Genomic DNA, 14,314 nt, shown 5'->3' with positions numbered 1-14,314 from the left:
AAGTCTATATAACAGCTTTTCAAGCAGCCTGAGGACTTCAACCAGCAGCCCCTGTACAAATCCACCAGAAGAGCAAGCTACACTATCACAGTAAAAGTGTGCTGGTCAACTATGACCAAAGCACAAAACTGTCAAAGTTGGAGTGAAATTCCCATTTTTAGAGTGTGAATGATCTTCTGGATTGAAACCACAGCAACTGTTTTGTCCCAGTACTGATCCTTAAAATATAACGGGGAGTGAAGAACAATAAATCCAGATCCTGTATAAATGGAATAGAACTAATTTTACCACACACTAATTTGGCCTTCATCCTGAGACTAACAGTACTTATGACTTTGATAGAGTCGATCTGACTTTTTTCATGACACTGCTACTCCACCATCAAACAAGGCTAGGATTTGTGTTTTGACAACTCTGAGAAATGTTAGCATGTGGGCCTCATAAAATGGTTCACACAGAATAAGGAAACAGAGCAACTTGAATCTTTACATACAAGTTTCCTAACTAAAGTTAAATTTAACCAGGATCACGAACTATCACATCTATTCCTGTCAGTCACTTCTTTGCCTTCCAGAAGCATTTCTTAAAAATGAGAAGTGATGCAATGACTTTTTTCATCTGCCTTTTTTATTTTTTTTTAAATATGGGAGTCTCTTTCTGCTCTCCAAAAGCACAGACTTCAGTTCCACCAGGTCTCTGCCACAGAGAAACCCCAGATAAGTTTCTTTGAAGTGAATCAAGGGGTAAGGATGATAATGGTGTTTTGTTGTGTTTTTTTTTTCCCCTCAGCTGAAGATACTCAGGCTAACTGCAGGCATATGCTGCTTTTCCATTTTCATTTGCTATTTTTATTCTGTACCAAAGAGAATAAAAATCTGTGGGTGTATGTACATATATTTTTATTGCATCAGCATCACACTAAACAGAAAGCAAAAAAATGGTATATAAAAATTAGAAAGACAAAACTATTCAAAAACAAGCTTGAAGGATCCACGTACTTCATCAATGTATAGAAAAGGACAATACCCTAGCACTGAAATTACAGATTCTATTCTAGTAGTAAAGATGGAACAGGAAAAAAACCCTTAAGTGGTAAATTCAGCTTTTCACACTTAACACATTAATTCACTAAAAGATATCATCCTTTTCTACATCTTAGTTTTAATCTTTTTGGTCAACACTTTTCCTTGTAGAGTTCCCTGATTATTCATTGTCGAAATATGAACATTGAAATGATTACAGAAGAGTTCATAATATTGGGCCCTACTCTTCTCAGTAGATATCCATAAGCAGACTTTCAAAAGTAATTTGATCTTCATCAGAGATGTTCTCAAGAGGTATTCTCTAAGGTCTCAGGCAGTTAATGGTAGGTATAGACACCACCTTCTTCAAGTAAATGATTACTGATGTGTTAAAAACTGCATGGCATTAAATGAATTGTAGACCTGTGATGCTTTGTGCAAAAAGTAGTTTTACAACACAAGAAGATGAAGCCATAATAGTACAAATTTATGGCTTCTATATTTTCATACGACAGGAGGATCCTATTCCAGAGAAAGATAAAACTTAGTGCTGGCATTTGCCAGAGTTAAAGAGAAAAACTTGAAAACACTCACCAAAAGTTTAATCACTCGAAGTCTAAACAGCTTATCTCTACAATGAATAGGACACAATTACACAGAGAAAGTTGTGGTTTGTTTGTTTGTTTTTCAGCCAAGGAAAAGAAAAGTCCAAAGAAATGCCATGGCCAGCTGAACTTCTTTACAATGAACCACTGCTCCAGCTTAATGCAATGCATTTTCAAGGAATTAATTTAAAATCCTGTCTCTACTATAAGCATAAGAGTTACTGCATTTATCTTGGATTAAATGAATTTTCATGACAGGTAAACCAACCTAAGTCAATCTGAAAGTGAAATAAGAGTATTCAGTTGGCCCACTGCTTCAATTTCGTAATTCACAACTAACGAGGCATTTTAATAGACAGACAACTTTTGGTGGCCAAATTCTTCACATAATACGATATTGAAGGTGTATTGGTATAAACTGCTTGAAAAGAAATACCAGTGGCAGCAGCAATTCATATACTTCTTCACTGATAATTCTTCTCTTGCCATCAAGAAACAGTGTCCTGAATTTGAGAACTTGACCATCAGATATATCCCAATACAACACTGACCAAATTGCCAGAACTCCAGACAAGACCCCTAAATACATGCAAATCCAGTTTATATATTATTGCCAGAGTACTCCAGACAAATAATGGCAGTTTGCCCTGGATTTGGGGATATCTGTAGCCCAGTCAGAGCTGTAGTTACAAGAGAATTGTAAGCCTCAAGAAATCCCTGACAACAGCATTCTCAAGTCACATCCAACACATGCATGGGAGCATGTACAGTAAGTCCAGAGCACAGTAGATTTGTGTGCTTCTTTCCAGGAAATCTCGGGCAGAACTCCGATATCTGTGACTACTTGTTTTACCAACAAGAATAAATAATAATTTTCATAAGCCAAAAGTTGATCTCTAAGCCTAGTATTTGCTCATATGGCTTCCCCATCAAAGTACTTCAGAGTCTAGTAAGAATTTCAGAGTAATAAGTCCTTTCAATATCCTACACACAGCTAGAGAAGCCCAGCAACACTCTGAGAGGACTGCAGCCACCTCTCCCACAGCACCATGTGAAGTTGTGTACTACTCCCTGCCTGACAACATGCTCTCTACCACTCCAAGTCCTACAAAGTCAGGATCTTGCTCCTGACTGCAAAGAATGAGAGGCTTGCCTTGGGTCTTAATGGGATGTTCTAGATCACGTTATTTCTAATTTCTTCCAAAAAAAAGTTTGCTGAAGCATGACCATGGGCCCTAGTTCTACCCTCTGACGTTCTTGTCCTCTGCTCCAACTCCTCCGCTTTCCCTTCTGTTCTGTTAGGTTTATTTTCATCATAGTTACAGAAATTTCATGCTAAGCAAGTAAGCCGATGATAGTTCCTCTTCTAAAAAATCTTTGATTTTCCCAAAATAACTGCATCCACTAGACCTGTGAACCAGACTAAAATATCACTTCATAAGTATTCAAAGGCAAAGAAGAAAAATGATACCATACATGGAAACACCGTAGATTCCCTGTGTAAAGAGTCTTTAGCAGTCATTTTCTGACATTTTACTGTGCTGATCAATACAGGTATCCACTGTCCACTTTTTTCCTGAAGAAGCCAGTTTACCTGAAGCCACAATAAACATTTCCACTTTGCAAAAAAATTAAAACAATAAATTAACCTTCAGATGAGAGATAAATCCCAGAGCAAAGTATTAGGTTAACTACTTAAAGCAATCCACCCATCAAGAAAGAAAAAAATCTCCATTTATTCTAGATCGTTTCTTTTACTTCTGCTAAAAAGAAATTCTCGTAGGCACCTGCAGAGAAGATAGCTGCTCCATCTCTTTCAATCCAGTGATGTGCCTAGAAGAGGAGGCATGAACACACCTTGGCTCCCCCAGCAGCAGTCCCTGCTTCATTTCAGAAGCTGCACAGAGGCACAGACCCAGGCAGACTCAGGCCAGCACGCTGGCCCTCTCAGCCCTGCTGGCTACAGCTAATGCCTCTCCTGGGGGCTGCCTCCTCCAAGGAGCACCGCCAAGTCCCCCAGCTGCCTCTGCCATTGGCTCTATCTCAGGTTACTGGCAAGGTGTTTTTTGATTTTTCAGTTTGGTTGTAAACTTTTCTGGAGCAAAAACTGCTCTCGCTGTGCATTTGAACAGCACCTAGCATAGCTGGCACCTGATAGTGGTAAAGACTATTGAGTGTTGTTATACAACAGGTTTACAGGACTATATACAAACAGAAGGAGCATTTTAGCTTGACAGTGCTGTTCTACAAATTTGGATTCCCATCCTGTCTTATTTTGCCATAATCTTTGTAGCTGATTAGTTTGCATATAAAATCACAGTTCATTTGGCACAGGATTTCCATACCTGGCTGCTTGTCAGTGCTTTTTGCAGTATTATGATCTTGTGTTTTCCCATTAGTATTCACTGAGGCATGATGATGAACAACACTGAAGATGAGTTTATCTGATGTGATTTCTTACTTGTCTTCACCAATTTACTGTACACCTCATTTTGTTTCCTTCAGGCTTTTACAAAGGACAGGCACTTTTTTTTTTTTCCATTACCTTTTTATACACATTCATGAGTCTGATCCAGTGTTACTTGAAATCTTTGAAAAGCTCCCATTGACTTCAAAAGGCACTGGAAGCAGCCCCTATACAGGCTGTATGCTTCTGGCTTACCTAATGCCACAGTACCACCTACTCCTCCCCACCATACTTTGTATTACATCTCTTTAAAGGCTTCACCCTTTACCATGTTTGCCCATAACATGCCATCATTTATCCTTCTCCCTTGCATTTCAGAAATGTCACAACCTCTGTCCACGCTGACAGCTTGTGGCAACCCTGCCTAAGAATTGTCAGTACCCTAAACTCCACAGCAGTATCTTTGATACCCAAGAGTGATCAAGAGCCAATTCCTGTTGTAAATCCCTGAGCTGGCAGGAGGGTGTCACTGTTTTGTGACAAGCAACTTAATCCATGACTGATCTCAGTCCCTTTTAAACAGTCAAACACATACCATATTTCTCCAGTATCTGTAGAATACTTTTTCCAAATGTAGTATTGCAAACAAATGATACACAAATAAGTAGTTTTCCCCATTAGGATATGTAATGTAGCAATCTTTACCTTAGGACTTTATTTTCCAATTTACTTGAAACTGCAAAACGTGCCAATATGACTGGAGAAAAAAAAAAACAGAATGCATTCAGTTTATCCTCCCTCTCCATAAACACAGCCAAGGGGACCAGCTTTTTAATTATCTAGGAAGAGTCAGTAAAAACTTCCAACCTCCTTAACAAGATCCTCAGGCTCCAAACTCATTATCAGATCACTTTTTTTCTTTAAGAGTCAGCGATTTAAACTCCCTTCAGTGTTATAACCATCACAGTCATTATAGCACCACAGTGCAGCAAAGTTTAGAGCACTACAGACTTGGAGCCCAGTGCTAAATCCACAACCACGACAATACATCGTGCCACACTGGGAAGCTCAATCTGCTTGTCAGAACAATCTTTAAATAGTATTAACAGGCAGACAGTGTTTCCTTAAACTCATGCTACAGCAACGTCAGGGGGCTGTAGCAGATCCTAAAGGGAGCACAGCATGTACTCTGTAAGCCATTCTTGTAACTGCCTTGTATGTTAGAAGCTCAACTATCAAGCAGAATAAAGTGGGCTGAAAAAGGCAACAGAAATAATGTACCTTTTTGAAACTATTGCTTGGAAAATAGTGTGTTTTTTTCCCCATAACAATTACTCCCACCAAAACACAGAACATTTAATAAACATTCTACTTGATCAAAAATAGTAAGGCAGAAGTGGCAACTTCAGACTCTACTGTTATCTTAATGGAATAGAAAACAATACTTTGGCCACATATGCTTCAGTCACATGAACTTGAAGGGTGAGTGAAAAGTAGAAATGATAATAAAGTGAATGTGGATCAGATAAGTTTTCTCAAGTGCTCAGCACCCACCAGGTGACATTCAGGTGTTGACACAGTTTGGCTAGAATTTAGATGTAGCTTCAGGGAACCAAACACTTTTTAAACTGGCTGGTGCACTTAGATGCCAATAAGGGAACTGGGCTCTTGAAAATCTGTTCTTTATTAGATTCAATAATTGCTTTTCCTGAATGACAGCAAAGGGAAATTCAATATAAATTATTCTGAAGATTTGAAAGGTTCTCTCCCAGCATGATAATTGCTGTGTTTCCATTTCTGTTAATGACATCTAAGAACTGGAAACACAAGCAGTAGTGGAGGATTAAGTAATTATGGAGTATTAGATGCATTTGAAGAGCAGGGTCACAGAAAAGAGAAGGAGAAAAGAGCGAAGCGTGCTGTGGGCTGCTCATCAGCCTGAAAGCTATAAAATCTCTCCCTTATTCACAGCTTGCTAGTTGTAAAGGACAAAGACTCACAGTACAGATCAGCTATTCTTTATTGTCCCCACTCTGGAGAGCTGCGGCTTTTATGGGTAAGTAAAGCTCTTGTTAACTATAGATAGATATGATTGCTAATACATGATTAATTTTCCTTTCTCATATAGGAATTGCAAATGTATGTACTAGAAATAGAAAACTAATTTAAAATCATTTAAAAACAGAAATGTAGTTCTATAATAAACACATCACTGTAGCTGACCTGAAATCTTGTGTCCCCTATTTCTAACAATTTGCACTCAAATGAAAACTAAGGTTTGTTTAAATAACACTGGCAAATTATGAGAAGGACAAAGAAAACTGAAAAAGGCACCAGAAAATTATGAGTTCTTATGAATAAAATATTTGGAGGGGAACTAAAATTTATCATTCTCTATTGACTGTACAACATACATCAAAGCAAAACTGCTCATGTTTTCCTCTGCCTCTTTGTCAAGCGCAACTGAAAAGACTGGAGATGCATCTAAATGGTCCAGCCTTTGAGTGTGTTTCTCTATGACTCAACACTGAGCCTAGATAAAGGCTGAGTGTGTAAGCCTTTAAATATGAACGTTCCGTGTGAAAGGAATGACATTCAGACTGGATTTAAAATACACCTTTGAGATTTTAATTTCCATTATTCTCCAGATCATCAAAAGGTATCAGGTAACTGGATCAAAGGGTTCAACCTTCCACCTCCATTCACATGATGGTAACTTACTCCACAATTAGACCCCATGACATCAGTGGAACTAATCTTAGCATTACTCAATGTGTTTAAAGGTGAAATAATCTGTCTCTAAGTGGAGTACAAAAATTGAGCAGCCATTGGGAATAATTATCTTCTTAGTCAATTAAATAAATGTTCAAGTTAAACATCTCAGTAGTTCTGGGACACTGATAAAGCAGATCAAAATATAATTTAAAAGCACCATGAAGACTCAAAGATGGGCACACAAAACGTAGGTGGACTAAACAGTATTACACGTGTATCTTGGTATTGCTTCTGGCCTAACCCAGTTCTATCTGTATAGAATATTTCTGTAGGACTTGTTGTTTCTATTGCAGTTCTGGTGGAGATGACTGAAGCAAGTCTTGTCATGGTGGGTTGTTTCTTCTCCTATTCCTACATTGTTTCTGTATATCTGCCCTATTTTGTGAATGTTCTGTTCAGAAGGCTTATTTGCTGATGGTTGCTCAAAGCTTTCATTTCCACTTCTGTTATTGCTCTTTACAGCATGCATTTGGTCACGCATCATTGTTTCTGCTCCTCAAGTATAAAACTTTGTCCAGAAAAATAAGTGGCAAACAGAAGATCACACAGTTCTAGTACAGATTTATCATATTTTCCTTTTTAAAGAACTATTCATTCATATAAAACCATGCAGCAGTTACAGCATTTTTCAGACAAGCTGTGTTACCTACCTTACAACTCAAAAAACTAAATTGCCCAGCCTAGGCAATATTACAAATTCTTTCCATGTGGTAATCAACCTTCCCCAGTATCTTGCTATACACCGTTTACTTCAACAGCTTATTCTTTAATACATCCATACAGGGGAAGTCCCACAACTGTTGATTTTTTTTTTCTTACACATTTTTCAAGCATCATGTGAGATTAATAAATACGACTTAAAGCTTGTTGCTTTCCAGTACGTGAAGGAAATTCAGCCACTCTTGTTCTTTAGAATTAGAATCTAGGTGGCACCAAAGCCAGTAAAGCCATCCTGCTTTACTTTGCCAGTAAAGCCATCCTGATCTGCACCTGCAGGGAAGGCAGGGTCCCAGACTGCACAGTTTTGAATAAACCCCTCAAAGTCTCTCTGCTTCGTTTCAGCTAGATGTTCTTTGTGCTGTGTGAAGCAAAGCTCTAGCACTTAAGAATAGATGTTGAAGGCATAAACCCAATAGTACTTCACTATCTGGGTTTCCATCTTTCCTTCATTTGTAAACACAGTAATTTGTTTTCATCACAATGTCATCAAGCAGCTGGAAAGGGCCTCTTCTTGCTCTGTCACAATCTAAGTAACTTTTAATACCTAATCACCTGAAACTATAGTTTGTATGATTTTTACTTCCCCCTAATCATTAAAAAAAAAAAAAGCTAAACTAAATAAAATTCAGTGCTGCTTGGAAGGAACTCAATTATCTTTTCATTAATCTAATATCAAAAACAATTCATATTTTTAGCAAGATTTTTCTAATAAGGAGCTTCTAATAAGGAGCCAATTTCAAATAACAGATATAATGAAAACATACGTAATTCAGGACTCAGCCCAGCAAAAACATAATGACAATAAATTCCTATCTATAAACTGGGCTTGAGAATTTGCTTTGTAGATTGCAGTCTAAAATGACTGCCTTGTTTACACTAAAAGAAACTGGGGATAACTGCTCAGCTTTACTAAAAGACTTCTAGAAACTCCTTCAAAGAGGACACTACCTTCGACATCTCTAGATATGAAGTTAGAAAACAAAATAACCTTACTATCAAAAAGTACATTCTTTCTGGTAAGGATGTTTCTTCTGTATATGGTGGATGCTCCTTTTAAAGACTTGGATTATGGTAACAATGTTAGAAAGTGCTATGCACTGTATCTAGTTAAATCTAAGAATTTTTAATATCTATGTAATATCAACCCTTCATCCACTAAGAAATGCAAATGGCTTTGTAAAAGATAATGAAGGAGAAGCAAGTAAAAAAAAAAAGTTTCCAGAGGGAAAAAAAAAAAAGTGAATACATGTCCACTTTAGAAAGAAACTACCTGAAGCTTCAAATCAGAGAACATTTTACCACTAAAAGGATAAGAAATACCAGAAACAGGTATTTGAAATCAGCACTGTTGAGCCCAATTGTTGCCCCAAAACTGTTTCATCAAAAGTATTTCATCTTCATTCTTTAACTTCTCTGTGTGAGAGAAGTATAATAAGGAAGAAATCTAGTCACAAAGTACTTAGACCGAAATGCACAAGCTCACCACAGTAAAAATGTTATTTTTTCAAAAACATTTTCTCCCTCCACACCTTAATTAATTGCTTCCTTTCTTTCTTTCCTCCAAATCCCAAATCTCCTCCCATACACTTTGGCATATATTTTGATATTTAAAAAAGCTAAGATAATTTCTAAGGATTGTAAGGGTTTCTTCCAGAAAAATAAAAGTGAGAGAAGCTGCAAAGACTTTTGAACCTGATAGTTCTAGGTACTATTAAAAAAAGCTTGTTTAGCATTACATAAATTTAGGTTTGCACTTGAAGACCTTATTCCAACATTCAGACCAGGAAGAGACACGCACATAGAAGGTATTTGTGTCATCTTGCATAGGCTGGAGCTGTTGTAGACATGAACAATGCCTAAAAACACTTCACAACTACATGCGTGCAAACCATTTTACTGTATTTATTTCATTAGTACATCCAGAGTTTTCTCAAGACATCAACATGCCTGATCCCTTTCAAACAGCACTGTTTGACATCACCCTCTTACTCCAGCAGCAGAGAACAGCTACGGGGAGCTCCCAGCAGTGAGCTCCCTGCAGAGCCAGGTTGCTGCATTGCAGCCTCCCACATGCCTCCAGCAATGCCCAGGCAATGCCAACCCACTTGTATAGCAGAGCTCAAACCTTTCATAAAGCACAGGTAACAGTAGGCCAATATATTTAAGTTAAAAAATAAAATACCCAAATTAAATTTAAAGTGTTAGGAGACCTGTGCCTGTTGACATACCTTTAAAATCTGGTCCTTTTTTGCACTGGGAACATGCACAAAAATAGCCCTTTATAGGAAGCAATAAAGCAATGCACCAATAAGGCAGATTCTACTGAGCAACTCAGGTTTTGGAGCAGAGCTCTAAAACAAGTCATACATTACAGCAATGGGTTACTTGTATTAAGCATTGATTTTATAAGGCCATAATTTTTAAAATGCATGTCAGACCTCCAAATGATCCTTTTTCACTGTGTGATATCTTACGCTGCATAAATAGTGCCACCCTCCACTACTAACTAGGAAAAAATATTCCTAGCATGTCCACCATGCAATCAACTTCAAGGGTATCTTTCAAGGATCTTCTTCACATCCCTATTAAGTGGTCTAGTGGGGTCAAGTTTACATATCAGGATCAGCACTGTAATATTGAGTACTGCAAAAGCTTCAGACAACGCCCACAGAAAAAAAGGTGCCAGAATTTACACAAGTTCCCATTACAGTCTGCTTTATTCAGAAAACCTCTGAGTAATAGGAAACTGTAGCAACTGCACTGTAGACCCTGTGGAACCCTTAACTTACTCAACAGTGCAGAGCCAAATCCTTCCTCTCTCAGTGGGATTTTCCAGGTCTTGGGTGGAGGCATACAGATAATTATCAAGGACAAGACAGGTGCAGATGGAGGATGAGGTGCAGACAAAAGCTCTGTCCTTCTGAACCACAGAAATACACTTTATTTGCTGTTATACCAGAGCAGAGGAATTTCCTTTCAAGTCTGACAATCAAGCTTTGTACTATAGCCTCCTAAATCTGTGTGATACAATAAACTTATATAACATTTGTCACACACAACTGGAAATCTAAAATGTTCAGGCCTGAAAGTTTCCTTGCACAGATAATAATCATGAATTAAACCCTAGAAGTTCAGGAGTTTTCATGTGGACTGAGGGACCTTTTTGTGCTGCTCCTGTTTAGGTGAAGTCCAGGCACAGAAGCCCAATATTTGTATTTGTTTCATTCCTCAGCATCTCAGCAGGCTACCACTTCCTGGCTGGGCTTCCCAGTGCTCCCACTAGCGTCCATTTTCTAGACTCTACACGGCCATCTTCTCTTCACTGCAGCAACAGGTCCTCCCTTAAACTGTGCATCAACATGCTCCAGCAACACCCATATGCCAACCAAAACATCTACAGCCAAGCAGGTGGCTTTCAGATCTGTTCCTGTGGATAACTAGATTGCATGCATTGCCATGCCAGGGAAGAAACTCGTCTGCTTCTGTGGAGAGAAGGCAGGCAGCTGGAGGTCAGGGATGGCACAACTTCCAAGCCTCCTGGCCCACCGTTCCACGGTCTACCTCCAACACTTGCCAGCATCTTTTCTTACAACAACATATCAGGGTCTGAACAATACCAACTATTGTCACTATTGTGCTACTATGGTCTCTAACATCCATCTATGCTCCCAACACACTGTTTAGCAGGGATAGTCTTGGACTGGTCTGATGCTTTGATATCAGTGCAAAGGCTACTTTATTCACAGCCATTCTTTTACTTGGCTGGAGAAAAAAAAAAAAGGGGGAAAGAAGGGGGGGGAAGAACGGGGGGGGGGGGGGAAGAACGGGGGGGGGGGAAGAACGGGGGGGGGGGAAGAACGGGGGGGGGGGGGAAGAACGGGGGGGGGGGGAAGAACGGGGGGGGGGGAAGAACGGGGGGGGGGGGAAGAACGGGGGGGGGGGGGAAGAACGGGGGGGGGGGAAGAACGGGGGGGGGGGAAGAACGGGGGGGGGGGGAAGAACGGGGGGGGGGAAGAACGGGGGGGGGAAGAACGGGGGGGGGAAGAACGGGGGGGGGGAAGAACGGGGGGGGGGAAGAACGGGGGCGGGGGAAGAACGGGGGCGGGGGAAGAACGGGGGCGGGGGAAGAACGGGGGCGGGGGAAGAACGGGGGCGGGGGAAGAACGGGGGCGGGGGAAGAACGGGGGCGGGGGAAGAACGGGGGCGGGGGAAGAACGGGGGCGGGGGAAGAACGGGGGCGGGGGAAGAACGGGGGCGGGGGAAGAACGGGGGCGGGGGAAGAACGGGGGCGGGGGAAGAACGGGGGCGGGGGAAGAACGGGGGCGGGGGAAGAACGGGGGCGGGGGAAGAACGGGGGGGGGAAGAACGGGGGGGGGAAGAACGGGGGGGGGAAGAACGGGGGGGGGGAAGAACGGGGGGGCAGGGGGGTGGAACTTGTAGGAGTTGTCAGCCAAAGGAAATTAGTGTTTTCTCTGCTGTGGAGTCTAATTGGTTTTTCCTCTACTGACAGCTCTTCAAGCTAAATTTAGGGAGCCAGGGAAATTAGACTGAATGTTATTTGGCTGACACTAAAGCCCACTTCCCACACGCATATAATGACCAAAGGAAAGGGCTCTTTTAATTCACTTTGCGCTGCAAGATCTACAGATGTGAGCAAACAGCAAGTCCATGATGTAAAAGATAACCTACTTAAGATGTATAGTAGCTGTGTGACCAACAGTAGCTTTAGAGACCAACATTGCTCATAACAAATAAACTGTCTCAGTGCACTAGCAAGACAGAGCTGAAATTACATAATTTCCATAAATGAAATCAATCAATTTACACTCTGCTGTCACGATTTGTCCTATTACTTATCTGCTCACATTGTTTTAGAGTCAGCATGTAGCTTTGCCAGCTCTGACAACTCACCCCATGTTTGACAATATGTGTTGAAATCAATGCATCCTAGAACTGTGCATCTAAGGAAAAAGATGTACTTTGATTTAAACCAGCAAGCTTCCTGACCTCGTTTACAAAGAAAAATCTGAGGATGCGACCCAAACACAAACTGTTGTCCATGCAGAAAGCAAATTTTTAGGTACATTGCTCACTATTTTTGAGCATAGCACATTTGCTGCTATTCCTGCAAGTCTGACTAGTAAATATGCATGCTAGCATTCCCATACCTACCTTGCATAAGGAATTAGGGTATCTGGGAGCTCAGACTCAGCATTAGCCTATAAAGCTAGCACGACAAACAGACCTATTCCGTAAGCACTGCGTCAGTTAAATTATCAGGAATGTAAAAAAAAAAGTCCATACTTGTATACAAATTTACAACAACATTTTGATTCAACATTCAAAGTGAATTTTATTCCTAGTCTACAGCCCTCACAACAGGAATAAGTTTAGCAGAATACAACTAAGCAGCTTTTCATACTATGGGTCATCTCTTCAGCACGTATGTTCTCCCTGACTGCACTTGTCTGGCTTTCTTCCGACTTATCTCACTGATCTGTTTCAGGTTATCCTAGGATAAACATATTCTTCCTCTTATCCGTTTTCAGGCAGGGTTCTGCAGCCATTCTTCCTGAAGACTCCACAGGGCACAGCATCAGCCATAGCCCAGTAGGATCTCTCCACAGGTGCACAGCATCAGCCGTAGACCAGTAGAGTCTGCTTTCAACCCCTCGTCTCCCTTGCACCAGCCCCCCCCATCCTTCCTGCATTCCCTCCTTGGTGGAATTCAACTATCCCAAAACATTTTTTTTTTCCCAGAAATAACGGTTGGATTTTTTCCTGTTAATCTCCATTTCACAATCAATCATCATTTTTCTCACCAATAATATATCGGATTTGTGTTACCATAGGCTTACAGCTTTGTACTTCAGTCATTGTGCTGTGAAATTCTATACTTCAACCACGTAATTCCCAAACAAATCATGCAACATTCCTTCCTCTCCTTTAACTATTGACATTTTCAAGTTCTTCACTTATTTATGTTTTACTCAAGTTAAAAACCATGCTCAGGTTCTCCATTTAAGTGGTAATGATGAATGCAATCCATTAAAGTCCGTTCCCACATCAACACACTCTTTTTAAATCTCTCAGACACATAATGAAGTTATCTGTCACCGCTCAGGGCAGTGAGGTTGTTAGTAAAACTTGAGCTCAGAAGAGAAGTGCTCTGTCCACCCATCTGTTCTCCAATATCTGCTCTGAATATGCCTGGAAACAAGCCTGACACCAAAGGCCAGAGGAGAACTAAGCTTTCTGGACAGACTGCAGGCCAAACAGCAGATGAACAAGAGGAAGCCCCACAGAAATAAATGCTGAGCGGTGGTAATCGACAGCTGAGAGTCTGAAGAATAGCCCAAGGCCAGCTGATGCACATACTGTAGACATACCAACACCATAGTAAACTCCCTCCAATACTTCCTGCTACCATCCCCTCGCAATGCTCTTCTGCTAAGGGATTGGTGTTTAAGTATTAAAAACCCAACACTCAGTATCCAGCTATGGCCACAAGATGCTGACCTATTAGTGTTTGTTATTTCTTTTTTCCACTTTACTGCTAGGTGTTCCTATTATTTTTCAACTCATTTTTTGACCACAATACTTAAAAATAAAAAACCACAGATATAACACTGAGTCAAAGAAGTTAAAAATAAAAAACCACAGATATAACACTGAGTCAAAGAAGGTATTTGTAACTGTCCTGGCTAATCAACGACAATTAGAGAATTTCTAGACATGGATTAGAGAAAATTTTTTTAGATCCTTCACAATTAATAGAGAACACT

The 14,314-nt window shown here is 40.3% G+C and overlaps 2 protein-coding genes across 3 annotated transcripts in view; one reads left to right on the top strand and one right to left on the bottom strand.

Moving 5' to 3' along the window:
* Nucleotides 1-14,314, bottom strand: part of SH2D4B (SH2 domain containing 4B) — a 125,031-nt gene that overhangs the window by 84,151 nt on the left and 26,566 nt on the right. The window lies entirely within an intron of this gene.
* Nucleotides 6,030-14,314, top strand: part of LOC121072851 (rap1 GTPase-GDP dissociation stimulator 1-like) — a 41,805-nt gene continuing 33,520 nt past the window's right edge. Inside the window, exon 1 of the mRNA XM_040563007.1 lies at nucleotides 6,030-6,090. Coding sequence (XP_040418941.1) covers nucleotides 6,087-6,090 — 4 coding nt within the window. The 5' untranslated portion in view covers nucleotides 6,030-6,086. The remainder of the gene's footprint in view (nucleotides 6,091-14,314) is intronic.

This window comes from Cygnus olor, chromosome 7 (assembly GCF_009769625.2).
Source record: "Cygnus olor isolate bCygOlo1 chromosome 7, bCygOlo1.pri.v2, whole genome shotgun sequence".
NCBI lineage: Eukaryota > Metazoa > Chordata > Aves > Anseriformes > Anatidae > Cygnus > Cygnus olor.
This window is presented reverse-complemented; position numbering and strand designations above follow the sequence as displayed.